General features: G+C 38.1%; 1 protein-coding gene across 3 annotated transcripts in view; it reads left to right on the forward strand.

Moving 5' to 3' along the window:
- Positions 1-27,890, forward strand: part of SPATA17 (spermatogenesis associated 17) — a 289,576-nt gene that overhangs the window by 53,557 nt on the left and 208,129 nt on the right. Inside the window, exon 6 of one of the 3 annotated variants that reach the window (XM_089312203.1) lies at positions 10,038-11,386. The exons of the other annotated variants lie outside the window; for them this stretch is intronic. Within the exon in view, the coding sequence (XP_089168329.1) occupies positions 10,038-10,188 (151 nt within the window). The 3' untranslated portion in view covers positions 10,189-11,386. Of the gene's footprint in view, positions 1-10,037; positions 11,387-27,890 lie in introns of those variants that run through there. 3 annotated transcript variants of the gene reach the window in all.

The raw sequence follows: 27,890 nt of genomic DNA on the forward strand, positions 1-27,890 counted from the left end.
TTTTAGGCAGATATGTAATGGTAAGGTACAGAAACATGCTTCAATTTACCTTAGAAGGTAATTGTTACACTTAAAAACACTATGTAAATTGACTGTAAGTAGATTATTTATGGGTATATTATCTTGGTACTAGGCAAAATATTTTCAGTAACATTATCTCATAATGAAATGCACTTTATGTAAAAACAATTCTACAAATGAAACTGTAAATAAGCTAAGCTTTCAATTTATTTTGAGAAATGCATTCAGTAGCAAGAACTTGCTTCCCAAAGAAAAAAACATTGTGGAAAAATTAATAGGACTGTTTTACTGTCCATTTTATTTCATAAGACACCCAGGAAGATAGGATCTGAATTTAGGTAATATGGTGACATCTTCTATAGATTTTTTCAAAGTAAAGATATTAAAGCTATTCAGTATACTTTCTAAAGCTCTCCACGTGTTAAGTTTCTGTATTACTTCAAAAATGTTTTTTCCTCTTGTGATATTCCCCATTCTAATAACATTTATAAGGAACTATATACCTATACTACATTTAGATAAAAAATGGTATTTAATAATAGCCAGCATACATGTGGTAGTTTACTTCCAAAAAATTCTACATATTATTTTAGTCTTAAATTTTTTGAACTAGAGAAAGTAAATAATTTGTAATAATTTATTAAAATCAAAAAAATCTGTTCTTCAACAGTGGAGACAAGGACTCTTCAGAGTTATTGCTTCTCAGGATGTTAACTTCACTTCTACAGATTATCATTTAGGTATACTAATAGTTATCACAGGTCAGGAAGAAAATATGGTTTTGTCCTTTTGAAACTGGCTTATTACATGAAGTATTATGTTTCCCAGTTTCATCCATTTTGTTGCAAACAACGGATTTTGTTTTCTTTCTTTCTTTCTTTCTTTCTTTCTTTCTTTCTTTCTTTCTTTCTTTCTTTCTTTTTTTTTTTTTTTACGGCTGTGTAGTGTTCCATGGTAGTATCCCATAATTTCTTTATCCAGTCTTCAGTTGATGGGCATTTGAGTTGATTACATATGTTAGCTATTGTGAATTGAGTTGCAATAAACATAGGAGTACAGCTACTTCTTTCATATGCTGATATCATTTCCATTGGGTAAATTCCCAGGATTGGGATGACTGAGTCATATGATAGTTCTATATTAAGACTTCTGAGATATCTCCATACTGTCTTTCATAGTGGCTTTTATCAGCTTACATTCCCATCAGCAGTGGATTAGGGTACCTTTTCCCCCACAACTTTGCCAGCATTTGTTGTTTGTTGATTTTTGTATGAAAGTCATTCTAATGAGGGTGAGGTGAAACATTGTGTTTTTTTTTAAAACATTTATTTGAAAGTGTTACACACAGAGAGAGAAGGAGAAACAGAGGCAGAGAGAGAGAGTGAGAGAGAGAGAGAGAGAGAGGTGTCTTCCATCTGCTGGTTCACTCCCTAATTGGCCACAATGGGTGGGGCTGAGCTGATCTGAAGCCAGAAGCTTCCTCTGGGTCTCCCATACCTTGGGCCATCTTCCACTGCTTTCCTAGATCATAGCAGAGAGCTAGATCAGAAGTGGAGCAGCCAGGATTCAAACCAGCACCCATATGGGATGCCAGCATTGCAGGCTGCGGCTTTACCTGCTACGCCACAGTGCCAGCCCTCTCATTGTGGTTTTGATTTGCTTTCTCTGATGGTTAGTGGTCCGGAGCATTTTTTCATGTGTCTGTTGGCCATTTGGATTTTTTCTTTTGAAAAATGCTTGTTTAAGTCCTTTGCCCATTTCTTAACTGTGTCGTTTGCTTTGTTGTTGTTGTGTTTTTGATCCCATTATATATTCTGGTTATTAATCCTTTATTAGTTGCATAGTTCACAAATAATTTCTCCCATTCTATTGGTTGCCTCTTGACTTTGCTGAGTGTTTCTTTTACAGTGCAGAAGCTTCTCAATTTAATGTAATCCCGTTTGTCAATTTTGGATTTGATTGCCTGTGCCTCTGAGGTCTTTTTTTAGAATTCTTTGCCTATGCCAATGTCTTGCAGGATTTCCCCAATGTTCTCTAATAACTTGATGATATCTGGGCATAGGTTTAGGTATTTAATCCATGTAGAGTGGATTTTTGTGTATAGTATAAGAAGGGGTCTTGCTTCTTACTTCTGCATGTGGATATCCAGTTTTCCAGGTCCAATTGTTGAAGAAACTGTCATTGCTCCAGGAATTGATTTTAGCTCATTTGTCAAAGATAAGTTGGTTGTAGATGCGTGGATTGATTTCTGGCAACTCGATTCTGTTCCATTGGTTTACCCATCTGTTTCTGTACCAGTACCAGGCTGTTTTGAATATAACTATCCTGTAGTATGTCTTTTTTTTTTTTTTTTTTGACAGGGAGAGTGGATAGTGAGAGAGAGAGACAGAGAGAAAGGTCTTCCTTTTGCCGTTGGTTCACCCTCCAGTGGCTGGCACGGCTGGTGCGCTGCGGCCAACACACAGCGCTGATCCGAAGGCAGGAGCCAGGTACTTCTCCTGGTCTCCCATGGGGTGCAGGGCCCAAGCACTTGGGCCATCCTCCACTGCACTCCCTGGCCATAGCAGAGAGCTGGCCTGGAAGAGGGGCAACCGGGAAAGAATCCGGCGCCCTGACCAAGACTAGAACCTGGTGTGCCAGCACCGCTTGGTTGAGGATTAGCCTATTGAGCCACAGCGCCAGCCAGTAGTATGTCTTAATATCTGGTATAGTGTTACTACTGGCTTTGTTTTGGTTGTATAAGATTGTTTTAGCTATTCAGGGTCTTCTGTTTTTCCATATGAATTTAAGCATCATTTTTGCTATATCTCAGAAAAATATCTTTGGTATTTTGCTTGGTATCACATTAAATCTGTATTGCTTTTTGTAGTATGGACATTTTGATGATATTGATTCTTCCAATCCATGAACATGGAAAATTTTTCCATTTTTTGGTATCTTCTTCTATTTCTTTCTTTAATGTCTTATAATCCACATCATATAGATCTTTGACTTCCTTGGTTAAATTTATTTCAAGGTAATTGATTTTTTTCTAGTTATTGTGAATGTGATTGATCTTAGAAATTCTTTCTCAGCTGTGCCATTGTCTGTGTATACAAAAGCTGTTCATTTTTTTGTGTTGATTTTATATCCCGCCACTTTACCAAACTCCTCTATGAATTCCAATAGTTTCTTAGTGGGGTCTTTTTTTAAAATTTATTTGACAGGTAGAGTTATAGACAGTGATAGAGAAAGAGACAGAGAGAAAGGTCTTCTTTCCGTTGGTTCACTTCCCAAATGGACTCTATGGCTAGTGCTGTGCCAATTCGAAGCCAGGAGCCAGGTGCTTCTCCTGGTCTCCCATGAGGGTGCAGGGGCCCAAGCACTTGGGCCATCCTCCACTGCCATCCCGGGCCACAGCAGAGAGAGCTGGAGTGGAAGAGGAGCAACTGGGACTAGAACCCAGCACCCATATGGGATGCTGGTGCCACAGACAGAGGATTAACCATGGTGCCTGACCTAACAGAGTCTTTTGTATCCACTATATACAGAACCGTGTCGTGTGCAAATAGGGATAGTTTGACTTCCTCTTTCCCAATTTGTGTCCTTTTTTTTTTCCTTGCCTAATGGCTCTGGCTAAAATTTCAAGACTATATTGAATAGGAATGGTGATAGTGGGTTTGTCTAGTTGTGGATCTCAGTGGGAATGCTTGCAACTTTTCTCCATTCAATAGCGTGCTGGCCGTGGGTTTGTCAAAAATTGCCTTGATTGTGTTGAGGATTGTCCTGTTCCCAGTTTACTTATAGTTTTCATTATGAAAGGGTGTGGCATTTTATCAAATGGTTTTTCTGCATCTATTGAGATAATCATAAGGTTTTTTTTCATCAGTTTGTACAAGTGGTGTATCACATTGATTGATTTGTGAATCTTGACCCAATCCTACACACCAAGGTTAAATCCTCCTTGGTCCTTGTGAATGATCTTTCTGATATGTTGTTGGATTCAATTGGCTAGTGTTTTGTTGAGGATTTTTGCATTTATGTTAATCAGGGAAATTGGTCTGTAGCTCCTTTCCTTGTTGTATCTTTTCCAGGTTTTGATATTAAGGTGATGCTGGCTTCATAGAAAGAATTTGGGAGGATTGCTTCCCTTTCAATTATTTTGAATAGACTGAGAAGAAATGGAGATAGTTCTTTAAATGTCTGGTAGAATTCTGCAGTGAAACCATCTGGTCCTGGGCTTTTCTTTGTTGGGAGAATCTATTACTGATTGGATTTCTTTCTTGGTTGTTGGTCTGTTTAGGTTTTCTACAATTTCATGGCAAAATTTAGGTAGGTTGTCTCTGTCCAGGAATCGGTCCATTTCTTCTGGGTTTCCAGTTTGTTGACATACAGCTCTCTGTAGTAATTTCTGCTGATTCTTTTAATTTCTGTTGGGAGAAATTTTCTTTCATATTGGATTTCATTAGCTTGTGCATTTGCTTCTGATTACTTTCAGTAGTCCTATTATCAATTTTTTGAAATCTATTTCTGGCATTTCTTTAATCTCTTCATCTTCATATTCTAGTGTTGAAGTGTTATGTTCTTTTTTGGGGGGTAATATTGTCTTCCTTATTCTTGTTTCTTGAATTGCTATGTTTGTTATTTGGCATTTGTAGAGATATTTGTTAGTTTCTTTTTTGTATGTTTTGTTTTTCCCCCCATAATGTCTTTTATCTTTGGACTGTTCCTCTTTGACTTAGTGGAGGGTCTGCTCTTTCAGTGAATACCCAGAGACATGTGATTGGTGTGGCCAGGGAGCTCTGTTCAGTGATCCAGGGTGAAGGGAGTGTCCAAGATGACACCCAGGTTGGATGTGGTAAATCTTCTCTTTTATTTCTTTATCAGAGGAGAGGTTTGTTCTGCTCTGTTGGCATAGTCTCACCTCACCTCCTTTACTCAAAGGAGAGCAATGCCTGTGTGCTAGCCCCAGTGGGTCCAATATTTGTTCACACTGCCCCAGAAACCACGCCAATGATTTCTGCAGTCCTTTGAGCATGGGTCCCACAACAATGATCCTCACCTGGGATTCAGGGAGCCCCAAGCATGTGGAGCTGCCCACTGTGTCTTCCCAAAGTCACAGACACACACTGCACCCTCCCACACAGCCACAGTGTATTCACAGTTCCAGCACAGAAGCCTCCCACAGTCACGTGCATCCATCCCCTGTCAGTTCTCCCAGCCAAATTCAGGCGTCTTTACTAGGCAGGTTGTTGGGCGTACAGACCTGAGCTGGCACAGCTATTGTGTATGTCCAAAATGGCACCTGCCCTCTCACACTTTCTTACAGGATGCTGGTGCAGGTGGTCATGGAGAAAGAAACATGCCCCCTCTTTGTTTCCCTCTAGTTTGTCAGGTATACTATGCCCTACAGGACTCTAATCTGGTTTCCCACCAGGCTCTTCCCATAGCTTTGTCGCCAGTGGCTTGAAGTATTGCAGTCTGGTCTCACTTTTCTCCAAAGCTGGTTCTGAGGCTCTCAGTTGCTCAGTTCTTGAGTTGTGTGTGTCTACACCCTCCATTTAGGTCCTCATTGTCCCTCTAATTTATGTGGAGTTTCTTCTGTCATTTTCTCCCTAACTCTTTTCTAAGTCTGCACTCTCTCCACTTTTTTAAAAACTATCTTCCCTTAGACTATAACTGTAAGCTCCCTCCCTATTCCACCATCTTGAATTTCTCTCAAATTCAGTTTTGATTTACTAGGCAATAACAGTTAAAAACAGGGATATCAGATCGTTTCTCAGCCTTTTGGCTAAGATCAAGTGTAAAAACAGGGATATCAGAAATTTGGATTGTATCTAAGTTTATGACAAAGGAACAGTTCAGCAGGCTGATGAATAAGGTCTAAGAGTCATATAGTTACAGAAATAAGAATCCAGGTTATAAATCTAATTTATGATATTTTAAGTGTTATACTGATGCGAAACTTCCTTTTAAAAACAAAATATTTGACAACTACTTTCAAAACTCATGTTTTTACCAATGTTGTACCTAAAAATGGATTGATTTTGTAGATTAAGTATGGTGAATTTGTTAAGTTGATTTCTTTGGAAGAAGTAATAATGGTCTGTGAGACTTCAATAAGTGTTAGTCAGTAGAAGGAGTTGGAAAACTCAGAAACACATGGACCCTAGGGAACTGCTATTTAATCTTGAGAAAGCTAACATTTCAGAAATTGACATAAATGGCCAGCATGAGCTTGAAAGGACTAAAGAGCTGGAAGATGATGTGAGAAAGAATATAAGTGGGCTGTGAGTAGGGTGAGACAATTTAGCTTTTGAGGCTCCAAATGGAAGGAATGCTCAATGTTAGGATTATGAGAATGCCAACCCTGTACTTTCATAACCCCAAGAATGAGTATGTCTTGAAGTTTTTATTTTAGGGGCCTTACTTGCTTACCATGCACGTCCTGAGCCCTGAGTTTGAAGAAGTCCTCAGGTAGTTGAACAGAGGAAATAGGGTATTAGGAAGCCCCATCTATTCTGTTCAACAGCTAGTTCTGTCTGTATTGTTTCTCAGTTTGCAGATCTTTTTCTTTTTATTTCCATTTCTCATAGAGTGTGAATGCCAATAATAAAGTTTGAATTTAACATAGTCTCCTACATTATCTATTGATGCTTGCCCTTTTTACCTATTGGCATGCATTATTAATAAATATTATAACATTAAAACATCAGTGTGTTATACATCTAACTGGGCTATTGCTAATTAAATAAACTCCCTTTTGACTTCAGGATATGACTCACATTTCTTAGAATTTTACATAGTTCTTTCAGTCTCATCTCCCTTTGCTCACCTATACTGAAGATCTTTCAATTTTAAAAGAAATCATTTTCCTTAGAGCTTCCAGACCTTTGGACAGGCTATTCTTTTTTTTTTTTTTTTTTTTTTTTTTTTTGGACAGGCAGAGTGGCAGTGAATGAGAGAGAGAGACAGAGAGAAAGGTCTTCCTTTTGCCGTTGGTTCACCCTCCAATGGCCGCCACGGCTGGTGTGCTGCGGCCGGCGAACAGCGCTGATCCGATGGCAGGAGCCAGGTGCTTTTCCTGGTCTCCCATGGGGTGTAGGGCCCAAGCACTTGGGCCATCCTCCACTGCACTCCCAGGCCACAGCAGAGAGCTGTCCTGGAAGAGGGGCAACCGGGACAGAATCCGGCGCCCCAACCAGGTTTAGAACCCGGTGTTTCAGCGCTGCTAGGTTGAGGATTAGCCCATTGAGCCGCAGCGCTGGCTTTATCATGCTTTGCATTGTTGTTTAAGTGTGGCTAGAGTTAGGATACTCCCCATATGAGTGCTCAGAGGCTTTCATGCAAAGCTATTTATACCAACTACTTTGTGGTATTAGATTTGCTTGCCTCTCTGCCTTTACCCTTGTGTTTTAAAATCAGTGGGGGAATGTAGGTGGACACTCTGACTTAATTTTCCTCTAAAATTCAATGCCTAGCACAACTCCTGACATGTAGTAAACCCAAAATAACATTTACTTCTTAAATACTCACTGAATCAAAGAATGAATGACTGATAAAGTGAAAATCTATTATTATAAATTTTTATTTTTATTAATATAAACAGATTTCATGTATTTCATAGATATGATTTTGTTATTTTTCAAAATTTTTAATTTTTAACAAATTCAATATAGCTCATAGATATAATTCTAAGAATTTTATATTCCCTTCTTGCTCCCCCCTTCCTTCCTTCCTTTCCCTCTCTCTCTCTTTCTTTCTCTCTCTCTCTTTCTCTTTCTCTCTCTCTTTCTTTCTCTTTCTTTCCTCTTTCTTTCTTTCTTTCTTTCTTTCTTTCTCTCTTTCTTTCTCTCTTTCTTTCTCTCTTTCTTTCTCTCTTTCTTTCTCTCTTTCTCTCTTTCTTTCTTTCTTTCTCCCTTCCTCCCTTCCTCCCTTCCTCCCTTCCTCCCTTCCTCCCTTCCTTCCTTCCTTCCTCCCTTCCTTCCTTCCTTCCTTCCTTTATTCTTTTTAGTTTTGAGTTAACATTTTAAATTTACATTACAGTAAAAGCAATAATGTTTCTCTGAATAATAAGTTTAATAAGTAAAAAGCAAAAATACTCTAGTTTAGTGGGAATAAAGACAATAGTATAAATAATAATTGAATGGAAAATAACCATAGTCTTCTCCTCTCTCTCTCTCAATTTCTCCTCCTTCCTCTCTTTCTTTTCTTCTTCTTTTGTTATCATCTCTTTTTTTTCTTTATGTTTTTATACTATTTTCATGGTCTTACTCCATCCCCAGTACTCTAATACTCTGAAGTTACTCAGGATAACTTTAAATTCCCCTATTATGTTCTTATATCAATTAATTCATTCTTGTTTGTCTTTAAATTTCCTTGTACCTTAATGGTTTCATTTTTTCCTAACTAACAGGTTTTTACAGTGTTTTCCTAAATGAAAGAATGCCACCATCAATCCATAAGTAATGCAAGTCTTATAAAATGCAGAAGCAACTGTAGTATGTGTAAACACATATGCACACACAATCTTTTATTGGCTATTGCAGAATGCCCAAAGCATACAAGCCAACATTTCCTTACTCTATCCTATAAGCTCTCTAGTTATCCACTTTGAAGGAAATATTATTTCTAATTTAATATGTATCATTCTGGAGATATTTTGTTTATATATGAGCACATATTTATATGTCCTTCATTTTAAGAATATAAAATTATACCATACATAGTTCTTCAACTTGACATTCTTACCTGTAAATAATAGCCTGAATATTGTTCAATAACTGAGGGCCTTCCTTCCATGTTTTAATCTTTGCCTAGAATGAATAAACATTAACTTATTCAGTCATCTGGTGATGGAAACTGAAATTGTTACTGTATGCGATCACAAAGATAGAGCTACATTAAATATCTTTGTATGAATGTGTCTTGATTTTCCTTAGCCCTTTATTCTCTCAAATAAGTATTATAGTATCAGCTTGTGAAATTCTTCAAACTTTACTATAAGAAATTTGATAGAAATTACATGAATTTATAGGTAAAATTGAGGAAAATTACATCTGTGCTGTACTGAGTTTTTGATTAAATACAGTTCACTTGCTCACACTCGTTTAAAGTTAACATTTTTGAGTAATGTTTTTAAATGTTTTTATTATCTGTTAAATTTGTTCCTAGAAACTTTTTTTTGTTTATTTGTAAATTATCTTTTGAAATTGTGCTTTACTTTTAATTTTAGTGATAGAAAAGTGATGCATTTTTAAAGTTCTAATTTTTAAATGTTTATTTGAGACATAAAGTGGGGAGAGAGCTCCTGTCTTCTGATTCTCTCCTCAAATAGCTACTTTGACCAAGGCTGGGCCATGCCAAGGCCAGGAGCAAGGAACTCAATCTAAATCTCCCTCATGGGTGGCAGGGACCCAACTACTGTGTTGTCACTTGCCACCTCCTGGGGTACACGTTGGTGGGAGGCAGGGATGAGGAGCTAGAGGTGATTACTGAACCATCTACTACAATATGGAGTATAAGAGGACCAATTGGCATTTTAATTATTAAGCCAAATGCCTATCCAGATTAGTTTTTTTTTTTTTTAAATAGCATTATATCCAACCACCATCCTAAAATTCTACTAATTTGATAATCAGTTGATTTGGGGGAGTTTCTATATAAATAATCATATCATATAAAAAAATTTAAAATAACTAATGTTTTCTTTATTCCAATCTTTTCTTTTTTCTTTTATCTTACTACATGGATTAGGACCTCTTGCACAAAGCTGACTAGAAATGGTGATATTGTTGTGGTAGTTATGATTTAAAAGTGAAAACTTTTGGTATTTCACAACGAAGAATAATTCCAAAATTTATAGCAGATACTTTCTCTGAATAAAACTTCCTTCTATACTTTGTTTACTAAATATTTTTAAATTATCGTGAATGGGAGGCCAGTGCTGTGGTGCAGCGGGTTAAAGCCATGGCCTGAAGCGCCAGCATCCTATATGGGCGCTGGTTCTAGTCTCGGCTGTTCCTCTTCCAATGCAGCTCTCTGCTGTGGCCTGGGAAAGCAGTAGAGGGTAGCCCAAGTCCTTGGACCCCTGCACCCACATGGGAGACCCGGAAGAATCTGCTGGCTCCTGGCTTTGGATGGATGGGCACAGCTCCAACTGTTGCGGCCATCTGGAGAGTGAACTAGCAGATGGAAAATTTCTCTCTGTCTCTACCTCTCTCTCTAACTCCGTCTTTCAAATAAATAAAATAAATCTTAAAAAAATTTATCATGAATGAACACTGAATATTCTCAAATACTGTTGTATACTTACTGTGATATTTTTTCCTTTAATCTGATAAATTATATTTGGAACTTAAGTTTCTTATAAATATGTTGCTCAGCTTACATAGTAATTGACAAAGATGTGGAAATCTCCCCTTACCTTGACTGGAATTATGAATTGTGTTATCAAAACTGAAAATATATTGTTATATGTTTCATGGTTTTTTTTTAATTGTACTGTGAACTCACATGGAGCTAAATGATGTGTGACAATCCTAACTGTATTTATTTTGGTAATTTTTCCCTGTCAATGTTCTTCATTATTTTATCTGTTAATCTTCTATATTTTTTCATTCTATTTTTCCCCCATTTTGTTTGTCATCTTTTATATCGATCCTTTCTTATTCAATTTCTTTTCATTCTATTGATTTAGGAACTAAGACTTCTACCTCTATCCATTTTCTCATTAGCCTTGAAATTTTATGTTTAAAAAACTCTTAAGTTAATCAGTGCCCCTTTTCAAATAATTGAAGGGCTTGGAAGGGAGCTGAGAATATTTTCATTTTTATGCCTTTATGGTTCATTGTTTTAGTACTTCTTATCCTGTCATCCTGATAATTAATTAGTCTAGCAGATAAGATTTCCCATTTCAGAGTTTCTGAATTTTTTTCCTTCTCTACATCATGCTTTATAATCAAGTCTACAACCTCTTTCCTTATCCCTGTTTCCTAAAGATTTTCTCATTGTTTTTTTTTTTTTTTCTGAAAGTTTTGTCCTTTGTTTTACATTTGTGATCCCGTTTGAATTCCTGTGCAGTTGTCCTTGCACGGTTTTTGGAAAACGCTATACTCTCTTGATTGAATTATTTATGTACTGTTGTCAAAAACAAATTAGACATATTATATAAGTCTATTTCTGTGTTCTCTGTTCTGTGTATCTGAGTGTCTATTTCACTGCCATGACTACATTGGTTTTACTGTACGTATATAATAAACCATAATATTAGGCACAGTGATTCCTCCAAAATCATTCCTCTTTATTCTTTTTTATTTCCAACATAGTTTCAACTGTGATTTTGGTAGAACTTTAATTGAATCTATGGTCAATGTGGGGAGAATTCATTCACTTTGTTTTAAGAATAAATTATTTTCTCTTACACTTTTGATGTATTACATGTGCTCTCTTAGTTCTGTTACTTTTTGAAAAAAATTATTGTTTTAAATTATTTGAAAGTCAGAGAGGGAGAGAGGGAGGGAGGGAGAGAGAGAGAGAGAGAGAGAGAGAGAGAGAGAGAGAGAATCTATCCACTGCACTCCTTAAATGCCCAAAGCAGCTGGTGCTGGGCCAGGCAGAAACCAGTATCCTTGAAACTATGTTTCAGTCTCCTTCATGGGTACAGAGTTCCAACTGCCTACTAGGACCCACCTTAGCAGAAAGCTGGAATTGGAAGTGGAGCTAGGACTCAAACACAGAAACTCTGATATGAGAACCAGACATCCCTAAAGTAATTTAACCACTGGCCAAACAGCTATCCCAGTTCTGTTAATTTTATGCTATGGATTTTATGTTGAAACTTTCTGTATATGACCTTGTGTATTTGCTTTAAGTCTAATAATTTGAAATATTTATCTAAACTTTTAGTTCTTATGGGTATCATCACTATGTCTTTTTCCTAAATATATATTTAATATTCCTATTTAGACAGATTCTATTGGCTTTTCATCTGAAAGTATAAGACTATTTGCGTAATGCTTTGTCTCTTGTGCTATATAATTTTAATTGATTGAATTATTTTCTTTTAGTAATTACTACTATACATTAATATACATATATAACTGATTGACTTACTTTCTTCAATTCTTTCAAAACTTGTTTTAAGATGCGCCATCAATGTACTTATACACACTTTGTAACTTTTTTGCAACTCCTGTTGCTTGACTTTTTCCTGTGATCATGAATTCACCAGTTATTTTAGGTTTACAAATATATTTATGTGCATCTCTTGCTCAGAAATATTTTTGCAGTCCTTTCCCACTTGTACCTGATATTTCTTCAGTTTCTCCTATTAGAAATTTTTCAGCAAGAGTATTTTGTGTTGTAAGATAGTGTGAGCATAGCTGCTTTAGTTTTTTTTTTTTTAGAAAGAAAATAGTCATACCTCCTAGAATCTAAAAAAAGAGAGGCTTTAAATTCTAGGTTCTTTACTAAGGTGTCTTTATAGTTTCTCTAAAATGGTCTTTTTTATGTTTATGTCTTGAATATAAAGCAACTTCTCAATTTGTGCATTCCTATTTTCTTTTATGTCAAGAAATATTTATTGAATTTTCTTTATTCCTTATTTGTGTGTGTGTTTATTTCTTAGTGTTGCCTATTACTATGGCTTTTATTTACTCTTTCAATATCCATCTTATTATACCTAATTTTATTCTCATTTGTTTGTACTTCATTTTAGTCAATTTTTTTATACCTGGTCTTAATGTAGTTTTCTGAATCCTCAGCAATGTCTGTTCTCCATTTATTTTTAAGATTTATTTATTTATTTGGAAGTGAGAGTTACACAGAGAGAGAAGGAGAGGCAGGGAGAGAGAGAGGTCTTCCATCCACTGGTTCATTCCCCAGTTGGCTGTAAGGGCCAGAATTGTGCCAATCTAAAGCCAGGAGCAGGAGTTTCTTCCAGGTCTCTTATGCAGGTGCAGGGGCACAAGGACTTGGGCCATCTTCTACTGCTTTCCCAGGCCATAGCAGAGAGCTGGATCAGACATGGAGCAGATAACTGCTCCAAGATGGTGGAATAGGTAAGGAGCTAATTGCTCTAGCCCAAGAGAAGACAGTTTAAAAAAAAGTGGACGCAGTGTAGTCTCAGGGAAGTGTTAGGGAAAAAATGGCAGAGGAAACTCTACAGAAATTAGAGGGACATGGTGGACCTACATGGAGAGCTTGGACGCCCACTTCTCAGGACTCTGGTAACTGAGAGCCTACACACCAGCGCTGGAAAGTGAGGTGAGATGAGACCACAGTAGCCCAAGACACTGGTGAATAAGTGGTAGGAAGGGCCTAGATGGAATGAGGCTTGAAGTCCAATGGGAGAAAGTGCAACAGCCTAACTAGAGGAGAGAGAGAGAAAAAAGGACGGTACAGACACGTTTGTCTCTGATCACCTTACAAAGGCAAGTACAAGCCTATAAATCAGGTGCCATTTTTGACATATATTACAGCTGAACCAGCACATATCTGTACCTGGCAATCAGCGCTAACTCATGTTTGTGCCTACAAGCAGCCGAGTGAAGACTCCTGACTCTGGTGGGGAGAAATAACAGAAATGTTGGACTTTGTGACTGTGTGAAGCTTCTGAATTGGGACTATGAGAAAAAAAAACAACAAAACACTGAGGGTGTGTGGGAGAACTCACAGTCTAGCTGAGACTTTGAACAGTCTCAATAGGTGATGCCATAAGCTCTGGCAGTCCTGGTTACCCAGTGAGAGACATTGCTGGTGAATCCGAACTTACACTGAGGCCTCCACAGATCCTTTGTGTGTTCCTTGGGACAGAGCAGATGAATATTATACCCACTAGGGCTAGTGCTCAGACACTGATCGCCAATGAGAAGCAGAGCTCAGCTGAGCAGAATTACTTCCCTTCTGATTGAAAAAAAGAGAGAGAAGATTTACTATGCCAAACCCAGGTGTGTCACCTTAGGCACACCCTTAGCCCTGGAGAACTGAACAGTTCTCTCTGGCCACACCCACCACAAGCCTCTAGAGATTCACTGAAAGCACATAGTCCACTTATCTACAGAGTCATAGTACAAAGATAAAAGCCATAACAGCAAAAAGAAAAAGAAAAAAAAGAATATCTCCACAAATGCCAAACAACAAATGCACCAATCCAAGATGTAAGCACCAAAGGGAAACTTGTTGAAGTGAAATGGACACTATGAGAAACAGTGACTTATTCAGCTCTTGTCCTGAGGGTTGATGTACAATGTAATACTTTATCCATTTTAGTATTTTTTTTTGTTCTAGTACCATTGGTTGAACTCTGTAATTAACACACAATTATTCTTAGGTGTTTAAATTTTAACTGAAAAGTGATCCCTGTTAGGAATTTGGAAAACATTATGCTGAGTGAAATAAGCCAATCAAAAAGGGACAAATACCACTTGTTCTCCTTGATAGGTGACAACTAACTGAGCACCAAAAAGGAAACCTGTTAAAGTGAAATGAACACTATGAGAAACGGTGACTTGATCAGCCCTCACCCTGACTGTTGATGAACAACTTAATATGTTATCCCTCTTAGTATTTTTTTTGTTTGTTCTACTTAATACTTTTGGTTGAATACTATAATCAATACACAACTCTTCTTAAGTGCTGAAACTTAACTGAAAAGTGATCGCTGTTAAAAATAAGAAGGGAATAAGAGAGGGAAGAGGTGTGCAATTCGGGACATGCTCAAGCTGACTTACCTCAAACGGTAGAGTTAGAAACATACCAGGGTACTCCAATTCAATCCCATCAAGGTGGCATGTACCAATGCCATCTCAGTAGTCCCGGTGATCAATTTCTGTTCACAATTGATCATAATGATAGGACTAAGAACCAAAGGGATCATATAAACAAGAATAGTGTCTGCAAATACTAGCTGATAGAATGAAAAAGGGAGAGAACAATCCAGCATGGGAAGTGAGATACACAGCAGACCCATAGAATGGCAGATGTCCTAGGTGGCACTCTGGCCTTAGAATCAGCCCTTAAGGCATGTGGATCCGGCTGAAAAGCCCATGAGAGTATTTCAGGCATGGAAAGCCAAGACACTCTGGGGGAAAAAAAAAACCTAAATGAAAGATCTCCACGAGTGAGATCCCAGTGGAAAGAACGGGTCATCAAAGAAGGAGGTACCTTTCTCTGAAGGGAGGAGAGAACTTCCACTTTGACCATGGCCTTGTCTAAATATGATTAGAATCGGTGAACTCAGGGGGCTTCCATAGCCTTGGCAGCTCATGACAAGAGCCATGGTGATTACTGATGACATAAACAAGAGTGTCATTTTGTTAAGTCAACAACAGGAATCACTGTGCACTTACTCCTCATGTAGGATCTTTGTCCTTAGTGTGCTGTACATTGAGATTTAATGCTATAACTAGTACTCTAACAGTATTTTTCACTTTATGTTTCTGTGTGGGAGCAAACTGTTGAAATCTTTACTTAATGTATGCTAAACTGATCTTCTGTATATAAAGAGAATCGAAAATGAATCTTGATGTGAATGGAAGTGGAGAGGGAGTGGGAAAGGGGAGGGTTGCTGGTGGGAGGGACCTTATGGGGGGAAGCCATTGTAATCCATAAGCTGTACTTTGGAAATTTATATTCATTAAATAAAAGTTAAAAAAAAAGAATAAGGAAGACAATGCACACCCAAAAGAACATGACACTTCAATACAAGTTTATGAAGACAATGAAATAGAAGAAATACAAGAAATGAAAGTCAAAAAATTGATGATAAGATTACATAGATGTAATCAAAAGCAAATGCATGAACTACTGAAATCCATACAGGACATAAAAGAAAATCTCTCTCATGAAATTGAAATCTTAAGGAGGAATAAAATCAAATGAGGAATTCAATAGAACATGAAATTGAGATGTTAAAGAGATATCAAAATGAAATGAATTCAATAGAACAAATAAAAAAGGCAGTGGAAAGTCTTAAAAATGATATTAGTGAAGCAGAAGAGAAAATATCAGACTTAGAAGATGGAGCACAGGAAAGAATACAGTCAAACCAAAGACAAGAAGAGGAAATTAGAAATCTAAAAAATATTGTTAGGAATCTATAGGATACTATTAAAAAAAAGCAACATTCAGATTCTAGTAGTTCCTGAAGGCATGTCGAGAGACAAAGGATTATTAGGCCTTTTTAGTGAAATACTAGCAGAAAACATTCCGTTTGGAGAAAGAAATAGATGTCAAAGTACAGGAAGCACACAGAATTCCCAATAGACATGACTAGAAGTGATCCTTGCCATGACACATTGTAATCAAACTCACCAGAGTGAAATATAAAGAAAATAGTGGCAAGATGGCGGAATAGGAAGCAAGCACACTGATAGTCCGGGGAGAGACAGTTTAATATAAGTGGAGATACTGCAGGTTCAAGGAAGAGTAGGGGAAGAAACAGCAAAGGAAACTCTTCTGGAACTAGTGATTCACAGTGGACCTGCGTGGAGAGCGTGGGAGCCCACAGTTTGGGACACCAGCGGCAGACTCAACACACCAGCAATGGAACGCAAGGTGAGCCGAAGCTCAGTAGCCCAAGACACCGGCAGGCAACCGGAAAGAGGAGACTAGAGGGAACGAGGCCTGAAACCCCATGGGGAAAAGTTCACCAGGCTAACTAGAAGAGAGAGAGAGAGAGAGAGAAAAAAAGTGACCAATACGGACACGAGTTTCTCTCTCTTCGCTCACCTCTCAAAGGTGAGCAAGACAAAGAACAGGTGTAATCTTGGACATATGTCATAAGCAGGGTGACCTCAGGTCTGCCCTGACCCTGAGCCTAGCAGAAAAACCTGACTCTGGGTGTGTGTGTGAAATAACAGGAGATTAGGACCTAATGAATGTGTAATGCTACTGAACTGAGACTGTGAAAAAAGAGACGGTGGGGGAGAGAACTCACGGAATTCACGTGAGTACTCTCCAGAGATGCTACAATTTGGTAACCTTGGCAGCCCAGTGGGAGACTGCAGGAGAATTTGAACCCACACTGAGGGCAGAACAGATTCCCTGTGTGGTCCTTGGGAAAGAGCTTCCGATCTCTGGTGCCTGTGGGTATATCATTCACCTGCTAACTACCTCCAATTCCATTCAGCTGTGCGGAATTACTTCCCTCTTGCATCAAAAAAAGAAAGAGAGAGAGAGAGAGATTTACCATGCCTAAACTGGGAGTGTCACCTTTGGCGCACCCTTAACCCTGAGGAACAAAACAGAGCTCTCAGGCCACATCCAGCTAAAGCCTTTAAGGCTCCATCAAAAGCAGACAGTCCACTTAATCTAGAGTCATAGCATAACAAGAAAAAACACCAGTGAAGAAACCAAATAATATCTCCAATATGCCAAACAACAAACGCAAAAACCAAGGTAACAAGAACAAGGAAGACACTATGACACCCCCAAATGAAAAAGACACCCCAATTCAAGATTATGAAGATGATGAGGTAGAAGAAATGCAAGAAGGGGATCTCAAAAAATTGATAAGAACATTAAGAAGTTCTCAAAAGCAAATTCTTGAACTACAGAAATCCTTAATGGGCAAGATAGGAAATCTTTCTTGTGAAAATGAAATATTAAGGAGGAATCAAAATGAAATGAAACAACTAGTAGAACATGAAATTGTGATAGTGAAGAGAAATCATAATGAAATGACGAATTCAATAGATCAAATGACAAACACATTAGAGAGCCTTACAAACAGAATGGTGAAGCAGAAGAGAGAATATCAGACTTAGAAGACAGAGAACAGGAAAGTATACAGTCAAACCAAAGAAAAGAAGAGGAAATTAGAAATCTAAAAAATATTGTGGGGAATCTACAGGATACTATTAAAAAAACCAACATTCGGGTTCTAGGAGTTCATGAAGGCATGGAGAGGGAGAAAGGATTAGAATGCCTTTTTAGTGAGATACTAGCAGAAAATTTCCCAGGTTTGGAGGACAGAGACATCCTAGTACAGGAAGCTCACAGAACCCCTAGTAAACACGACCAAAAGAGATCCTCACCATGACACGTTGTAATTAAACTCACCACAGTGAAACAGAAAGAAAAGATCCTAAAATGTGCAAGAGAGAAATGCCAGATTACTTTCAGAGGATCTCCAATCAGACTCACAGCAGACTTCTCATCAGAAACCCTACAAGCTAGGAGGGAATGGCGAGATATAGCCCAGGTACTAAGAGAGAAAAACTGCCAGCCCAGAATATTATATTCTGCAAAGCTATCATTTGTGAATGAAGGTGAAATAAAGACCTTTCATAGCAAATAGAAATTGAAAGAATTTGTTGCCACTCGTCCAGCCCTGCAAATGATGCTTAAAGATGTGTTGTACACAGAAACACAGAAACATGGTCATCAATATGAAAGAAGGTAAAGGAAGGAAACCTCACAGCAAAAGATCACAGGGAATTCAAAGCATATATTAGAACTTATCTTTGGCAAATGGCAGGGCAAAGTTACCACTTATCATTAGTCACATTGAACGTTAATGGCCTGAACTGTCCAGTTAAAAGACACCGATTGGATGATTGGGTTACGGAACAAAACCCATCTATTTGCTGCTTACAAGAAACACATCTTTCCAACAAAGATGCATACAGACTGAAAGTGAAAGGCTGGAAAAAGATATACCATGCCAACAGAAATGAAAAAAGAGCAGGCGTAGCCATCTTAATTTCAGACAACATAAACTTTACCACAAAAACGATTAAGAGAGACAAAGAGGGACACTATATAATGATTAAGGGATCAATTCAACAAGAGATATAACAATTATCAATCATATCCACCTAACTACAGGGCACCGGTTTATCTAAAAGATTTGTTAAGGGACTTAAAGGGAGACTTAGACCCCAATACAATAGTACTGGGGGACTTCAATACTCCACTCTCAGAAATAGACAGATCTAGGACAGAAGATCAACAAGGATACAGTAGATTTAAACGACACTATAGCCCAAATGGATCTAACAGATATATACAGAACTTTAAATCCTACAGCTAAAGATTTTACATTCTTCTCAGCAGTACATGGAACCTTCTCTAGGATTGACCACATACTAGGCCATAAAGCAAGTCTCAGCAAATTTAAAAGAATTAGAATCATACCATGCAGCTTCTCAGACCATAAAGGAATGAAGTTGGAAATTAGCAACTCAGGAATCCCTAGAGCATATGAAAACACATGGAGATTGAACAACATGCTCCTGAATGAACAATGGGTCATAGAAGAAATTAAAAGAGAAATCAAAAATTTTCTGGAATAAATGAGGATAACAGTACAACATACCAAAACTTATGGGACGCAGAAAAAGCAGTGTTAAGAGGAAAGTTTATCTCAATAGGTGCCTACATCAAGAAATTGGAAAGGCACCAAATAGATGAGCTTTCAACACATCTCAAGGATCTAGAAAAACTGCAGCAAACCAGACCCAAATCTAGTAGGAGAAGAGAAATAATTAAAATCAGAGAAGAAATCAACAGGATTGAATCCAAAAAAACACTACAAAAAATCAGCCAAACAAGGAGCTGGTTTTTTGAAAAAATAAACAAAATTGACACTCCATTGGCCCAACTAACTAAAAAAAGAAAAGACCCAAATCAATAAAATCAGAGATGAAAAAGGAAACGTAACAACAGACACCACAGAAATAAAAAGAATCATCAGAAATTACTACAAGGACCTGTATGCCAGCAAACAGGAAAACCTATCAGAAATGGATAGATTCCTGGACACATGCAATCTACCAAAATTGAACCATGAAGACATCGAAAACCTAAATAGACCCATAACTGAAACAGAAATTGAAACAGTAATTAAGGCCCTCCCAACAAAGAAAAGCCCAGGACCAGATGGATTCACTGCTGAATTCTACCAGACATTTAAAGAAGAACTAATCCCATTTCTTCTCAAACTATTCAGAAAATCGAAAAAGAGGGAATCCTCCCAAATTCTTTCTATGAAGCCAGCATCACCTTAATCCCTAAGCCAGAGAAAGATGCAGCACTGAAAGAAAATTACAGACCAATATCCCTGATGAACATAGACGCAAAAATCCTCAATAAAATTCTGGCCAATAGAGTACAACAACACATCAGGAAAATCATCCACCCAGACCAAGAGGGATTCATCCCTGGTATGCAGGGATGGTTCAACATTCCCAAATCAATCAATGTGATTCACCACATTAACAGACTGCAAAAGAAAAACCATATGATTATCTCAATTGATGCAAAGAAAGCATTTGATAACATTCAACACCCTTTCATGATGAAAACTCTAAGCAAATTGGGTACAGAGGGAACATTCCTCAATATAATCAAAGCAATTTATAAAAAACCCACAGCCAGCATCCTATTGAATGGGGAAAAGTTGGAAGCATTTCCACTGAAATCTGGCACCAGGCAGGAATGCCCACTCTCACCACTGCTATTTAACATAGTTCTGGAAGTTTTAGCCAGAGCCATCAGACAAGAAAAAGAAATCAAAGGAATACAAATTGAGAAGGAAGAAGTCAAACTATCCCTCTTTGCAGACGATATGATTCTTTACTTAGCGGATCCACAGAACTCTACTAAGAGACTATTGGAACTCATAGAGGAGTTTGGCAAAGTGGCAAGATATAAAATCAATGCACAAAAATCAACAGCCTTTATATACACAAGCAATGCCATGACTGAGAAAGAACTGCTAAGACCAATCCCATTCACAATAGCTACAAAAACAATCAAATACCTTGGAATAAACTTAACCAAGGACGTTAAAGATCTCTACGATGAGAATTACAAAACCTTAAAGAAAGAAATAGAAGAGGATACCAAAAAATGGAAAAATCTTCCATGCTCATGGATTGGAAGAATCAACATCATCAAAATGTCCATTTTCCCAAAAGCAATTTATAGATTCAATGCAATCCCAATCAAGATACCGAAGACATTCTTCTCAGATCTGGAAAAAATGATGCTGAAATTCATATGGAGACACAGGAGACCTCGAATAGCTAAAGCAATCTTGTACAACAAAAACAAAGCCGGAGGCATCACAATACCAGATGTCAGGACATACTACAGGGCAGTTGTAATCAAAACAGCATGGTACTGGTACAGAAACAGATGGATAGATCAATGGAACAGAATGGAAACACCAGAAATCAACCCAAACATCTACAGCCAACTTATATTTGATCAAGGATCCACAACCAATCCCTGGAGTAAGGACGGTCTATTCAATAAATGGTGCTGGGAAAATTTTATTTCCACGTGCAGAAGCACGAAGCAAGACCCCTACCTTACACCTTATACAAAAATCCACTCAACGTGGATTAAAGACTTAAATCTACAACCTGACACCATCAAATTTTTAGAGAGCATTGCAGAAACCCTTGAAGATATAGGTACTGGCAAAGACTTCTTGGAAAAGACCCGGGAGGCACAGGCAGTCAAAGCCAAAATCAACTATTGGGATTGCATCAAATTGAGAAGTTTCTGTACTGCAAAAGAAACAGTCAGGAGAGTGAAGAGACAACCGACAGAATGGGAAAAAATATTCCCAAACTATGCAACAGATAAAGTGTTGATAACCAGAATCTACAAAGAAATCAAGAAACTCCACAAAAACAAAACAAACAATCCACTTAAGAGATGGGCCAAGGACCTCAATAGACATTTTTCAAAAGAGGAAATCCTAATGGCCAACAGACACATGAAAAAAATGTTAAAGATCACTAGCAATCAGGGAAATGCAAATCAAAACCACAATGACGTTCCACCTCACCCCGGTTAGAATGTCTCACATTCAGAATCTACCAACAATAAATGCTGGCGAGGATGTGGGGAAAAAGGGACACTAACCCACTGTTGGTGGGAATGCAAACTGGTTAAGCCACTATGGAAGTCAGTCTGGAGATTCCTCAGAAACCTGAGTATAACCCTACCATTCAACCCAGCCATCCCACTCCTTGGAATTTACCCAAAGGAAATTAAATTGGCAAACAAACAAGCTGTCTGCACATTAATGTTTATTGCAGCTCAATTCACAATAGCTAAGACCTGGAACCAACCCAAATGCCCATCAACAGTAGACTGGATAAAGAGATTATGGGACATATACTCTGTAGAATACTATACAGCAGTCAAAAACAATGAAACCCAGACATTTGCAACAAGATGGAGGAATCTGGAAAACATTATGCTGAGTGAATTAAGCCCGTCCCAAAGGGGCAAATATCATATGTTCTCCCTGATTGGCGACAACTAACTGAGCACCAAAGGGGAAATCTGTTGAAGTGAAATGGACACTATTTTAAACAGTGACTTGATCAGCCCTTGTCCTGACTGTTGATGTACAATGTAATACTTTATCCATTTTATTATTTTCTCTTTGTTTGTTCTAGTACTATTGGTTGAACTCTGTGATTAACACACAATTATTCTTAGGTGTTTAAATTTTAACTGAAAAGTGATCCCTGTTAAATATAAGAGTGGGAATAAGAGAGGAGGAGATGTACAATTTGGGACATGCTCAATCGGACTTGCCCCAAATGGTGGAGTTAGAATCATGGCAGGGGATACCAATACAATCCCATCAAGGTGGCATGTACCTATGCCATCTCACTAGTCCAAGTGATCAATTTCAGTTCACAATTGATCACACTGATAGGTCTAAGAGTCAAAGGGAGCACACAAACAAGTCTAGTGTCTGCTAATACTAACTGATAGAATCAAAAATGGAGAGAATGATCCATCATGGGAAGCGGGGTACACAGTAGACTCATAGAATAGCAGATGTCCTAAATAGCACTCTGGCCTCAGAATCAGCCCTTAAGGCATTCAGATATGGCTGAAGAGCCCACGAGAGTATTTTCGGCATGGAAAGCAAAGACATCCTGGAAAAAAAAAAAAGGAAGATAAATGGAAGATCTCTGCAAGTGAGATCCCAGTGGAAAGAATGGGGCCATCAAAGAAGGAGGTACCTTTCTCTGAATGGAGGAGAGAACTTCCACTTTAACTATGACCCTCTTGGAATAAGATCGAAGTCAGTGAACTCAAAAGGCTTCCATAGCCTTGGGAACTCATGACTAGAGCCTAGGGAGATTACTGACGCCATAAACAAGATTGTCAAATTGTTAAGTCAACAACAGGAGTCACTGTGTACCTACATCTCATGTGGGATCTGTCCTTAGTGTGTTGTCCAATGTGAAGTAATGCTATAACTAGTACTGAAACAATATTTTACACTTTGTGTTTCTGTGTGGGTGCAAACTGATGAAATCTTTTTTTTTAAACTTTTATTTAATGAATATAAATTTCCAAAGTACAGAATATCGATTACAATGGCTTCCCCCCATAACGTCCCTCCAACCCGCAACCCTCCCCTTATCTACTCCCTCTCCCCTTCCATTCATTTCAACATTCATTTTCGATTCTCTTTATATACAGAAGGTCAGTTTAGCATACATTAAGTAAAGATTTCAACAGTTTGCTCTCACACAGAAACATAAAGTGAAAAATACTGTTTGAGTACTAGTTATAGCATTAAATCTCAATGTACAGCACACTAAGGACAAAGATCCTACATGAGGAGTAAGTGCACAGTGATTCCTGTTGTTGACTTAACAAAATGACACTCTTGTTTATGTCATCAGTAATCACCATGGCTCTTGTCATGAGCTGCCAAGGCTATGGAAGCCCCCTGAGTTCACTGACTCTGATCATTTTTAGACAAGGTCATAGTCAAAGTGGAAGTTCTCTCCTCCCTTCAGAGAAAGGTACCTCCTTCTTTGATGACCCATTCTTTCCACTGGGATCTCACTCGTGGAGATCTTTCATTTAGGGTTTTTTTTTCCCCCAGAGTGTCTTGGCTTTCCATGCCTGAAATACTCTCATGGGCATTTCAGCCAGATCCGCATGCCTTAAGGGCTGATTATGAGGCCAGAGTGCTTTGTGTGGGTGCAAATTGATGAAATCTTTAGTTAATATATACTGAATTGATCTTCTGTGTATAAAGATAATTGAAAATGAATCTTGATGTGAATGGAATGGGAGAGGCAGCGGGAGATGGGAAGGGTGTGAGTGGGAGGGAAATTAATGGGGGGGGGAGCCATTGTTACCCATTAACTGTACTTTCAAAATTTATATTTACTAAATAAAAAATTTAAAGAAAAATAAAAAAGTAAAACAAACAAAAAAATAATATTCCTATTTTTTACTTTTAATTTCAGTTGAATTTTTACTAAGAATCTTCCTTTACTTTTCTTTGGTAGTAATTACGATGTTTTTGTGTTTCTGTGTGCAACACATCCTTAAGCATCTTTTGTATGACTAGATATGTGGTGACAAATTCAATTTTGTTTGTTATGGAAGGTCTTTATTTCAGCTTCATTCATAAATAAGAGCTTTGCATGGTATAATATTATGAGATGGCAGTTTATTTTTCTTAAGACTTGGATTATGTCTCTCCATTTTCTCCTAGCCTTTGAGTTTCCTGATGAGAAGCCCACTGTGAGTCTAATTGGAAATCCTCTGAAAGTAATCTGGTGTTTCTCTCATGCACATTTTAGAATCTTCTCTTCATATTTTACTGTGTTGAGTTTGATTACATGTGTCATGGCAAGGATATTTTCTCTTCATATCTATTGCAAGTTTTTTGTGCTTCCTGTAATTGGACATCTCTTTCTTTCTCCAAACCTGGGAAGTTTTCTGCTAGTATCTCACTAAACAGGCCTTCTACTCTTTTCTCTTTTTCCATACCTTCAGAAACTTCTAGAACCCCTATATTGGCTCTTTTTATAGTATCCTTAGATTCCCAAAAATGTTTTTTAGTTTTCTAATTTCCTCTTCTTTCGTTTGATTGTATACTTTCCTGTGCTTTGTCCTCTAAATCTGATATTTTTTCTTCTGCTTCATCAAATTTGCTGTTAAGGCTCTCCACTGCATTTTTTATTTGTTCTCTGGAATTCTTCATTTCTTTTTGATTTCTCATTAAGATCTCAATTTCATGGGAGAAATTTTGTTTCATGTCCTGTATGGATTTTAGTAGTTTGTGCATTTGCTTCTGATTAGTTCTATGTAATTTCATGATCAATTTTTTACTCCATTTCTTGCATTTCTTCTGTCTCATCATCTTCATAATCTTGTATTAAAGTGTTATGCTCTTTTGGTGGCATCATATTGTCTTCCTTATTTTTGCTTGTTGTATTGGTGCATCTGTTGTTTGGCATTTGTGGAGATATTCATTGGTTTTTTCTTTTTCTGTTTGCTGTGATGGCTTTTATATTTGTACTATGACTTTGTAGATAAGTGGAATGTCTGCTTTCAGTGAATATCTAAAGGACTGTAGTGGGTGTGGCCAGAGAACTGTTCAGTTCTCCATGGTTAAAGGCATACCTAAAGTGACACTCCCAGGTTTGGCATGGTAGATTGATCTCTCTCTCTCTCTCTCTCTCTCTCTCTCTCTCTCTCTTTCTCTCTCTCTTGCTCTCACTCTTGCTCTCTTTAAACAAAAGGGAAATTTATTCTGTTCAGCTGAACTCCTCTCTTCAATGGATACCAGTGCCTGAAGGTTAGCCTCAGTGGGTATAAGATTCGTCTGTTCTGTCCCAAAAACCACACAAAGGATCTGTGCAGTACTCAATGTAAGATCAGTTTCCCCTTCAATGTCTCCCACTAGGTTGCCAGGAAACCCTGAGCATGTGGAATCTTTCACTGTGATGCTCAATGTCCAAGCCATACCGTGAATCCTGCCACACTCTCTTGTTTTTTTTCATAGTCCCAGTACAGAAGCCTCACACAGTCACAAGCTCCAACATTCCTGTTAGTTCTCCCCACCAGGGTTAGTAGTCTCCCCTCGGTTAGTTGCTGGGCACAGACATTAGCTGGTGCAGCTGTTATGTATTTCCAAAATAGCACCCACTGTTATCAGTTTCTTATAGGATGCCATTGTGTAGTGTTCAGGGAGAGAGAAAAGTGTCCATCCTATCCTCTCTTATTTTTTATTCTCCTTTAATTTGGCTGGTACACTTTCCCCCTCAGCCCTTCAAGCCGGGTTCCCTCTAGGCTCTCCCTGATGCTTTTTTTGCCAGTGGCTTGGGCTGCTGCGGTCTGGTCTCACCTCACATTCCAGCCCTGGTACATAGGCTCTTGGCTGCTGGAGTCTTGAGCCATGGGCACCCATGCCCTCCACATAGGTCCACTGTGTCCCTCAACTTTTGATAGAGTATGTATCCTCTGCCATTTTCTCTCTAACTCTTTCCTGAGAGTGCGCTCTCTTCACTTTTTTGGAACTATCTTCTCCTGGGCTAGAGCAGTCAATACCCTCCCTAGTCTGCAATTTTGGAATTAACAGATCTTACATAGTATTTTTGAAAGCACCTATAGGATTTTTTTTTAGGGTTTAGAACTTATGTTTATTTTATTTTATTTTTTTTAACTTTTATTTAATGAATATAAATTTCCAAAGTACGACTTATGGATTACAATGGCTTCCCCCCCATACCGTCCCTCCCACCCACAACCCTCCCCTTTCCCACTCCCTCTCCCCTTCCATTCACATCAAGATTCATTTTCAATTATCTTAATATACAGAAGATCAGCTTAGTATACATTAAGTAAGGATTTCAACAGTTTGCTCCCACACAGAAACATAAAGTGAAAAATAATAGATGATTTTTTTAAATGATGATGAAATCAGATCAGACCTATTGTCATGTTTAATCCCAGTGAGAGTCAAGTTGGGAATTGATAATTTCTTTTTCTTTTTCTTTTTCTTTTTTTTTACAGAAGATCAGTTTAGTGTACATTAAGTAAAGATTTCAATCGTTTGCACCCCCATAGAAACACAAAGTGAAATATACTGTTTGAGTACTCGTTATAGCATTAAGCCTCAATGTACAGCACATTAAGGACAGAGATCCTACATGAGGAGTAAGTGCACCGTGACTCCTGTTGATGACTTTACAAATTGACACTCCTGTTTATGGCATCAGTAATCTCCCTATGCTCCAGTCATGAGTTTCCAAGGCTATGGAAGCCCTCTGAGTTCTCCGACTCTTATCTTGTTTAGACAAGGTCATAGTCAAAGTGGAGGTTCTCTCCTCCCTTCAGAGAAAGGTACCTCCTTCTTTGAAGACCTGTTCTTTCCACTGGGATCTCACTCACAGAGATCTTTTTGCCAGAGTGTCTTGGCTTTCCATGCCTGAAATACTCTCATGGGCTTTTCAGCCAGATCCAAATGCGTTTAGGGCTGATTCTGAGGCCAGAGTGCTATTTAGGACATCTGCCATTCTATGAGTCTGCTGAGTATCTCACTTCCCATGTTGGATCACTCTCCCCTTTATTTATTCTATCGGTTAGTGTTAGCAGGTACTAGACTTGTTTATGTGCTCCCTTTGACTCTTAGTCCTTTCATTATGATCAATTGTGAACTGAAATTGATCACTTGGACTAGTGAGATGGCATTGGTACATGCCACCTTGATGGGATTGAATTGGAATCCCCTGGTATATTTCTAACTCTACCATTTGGGGCAAGTCAGCCTGAGCATGTCCCAAATTATACATCTCTTCCCTCTCTTATTCCCACTCTTATGTTTAACAGGGATCACATTTTCAGTTAAATTTCAACACTTAAGAATAACTGTGTATTAATTACAGAATTAAACCAGTCATATTAAGTAGAACAGACAAAAAAACTACTAAGAGGGATAATGTATTAAGTTGTTCATTAACAGTCAGGGCTATGCCGATCAAGTCACCATTTCTCATAGTGTCCATTTCACTTCAACAGGTTTCCTTTTTGGTGTTCAGTCAGTTGTCACCGATCAGGGAGAACATATGGTATTTGTCCCTTTGGGACTGGCTTAC

Source organism: Oryctolagus cuniculus, chromosome 13 (assembly GCF_051225735.1).
Source record: "Oryctolagus cuniculus isolate XC-2025 breed Fujian yellow rabbit chromosome 13, ASM5122573v1, whole genome shotgun sequence".
NCBI classification, from domain to species: Eukaryota; Metazoa; Chordata; class Mammalia; order Lagomorpha; family Leporidae; genus Oryctolagus; species Oryctolagus cuniculus.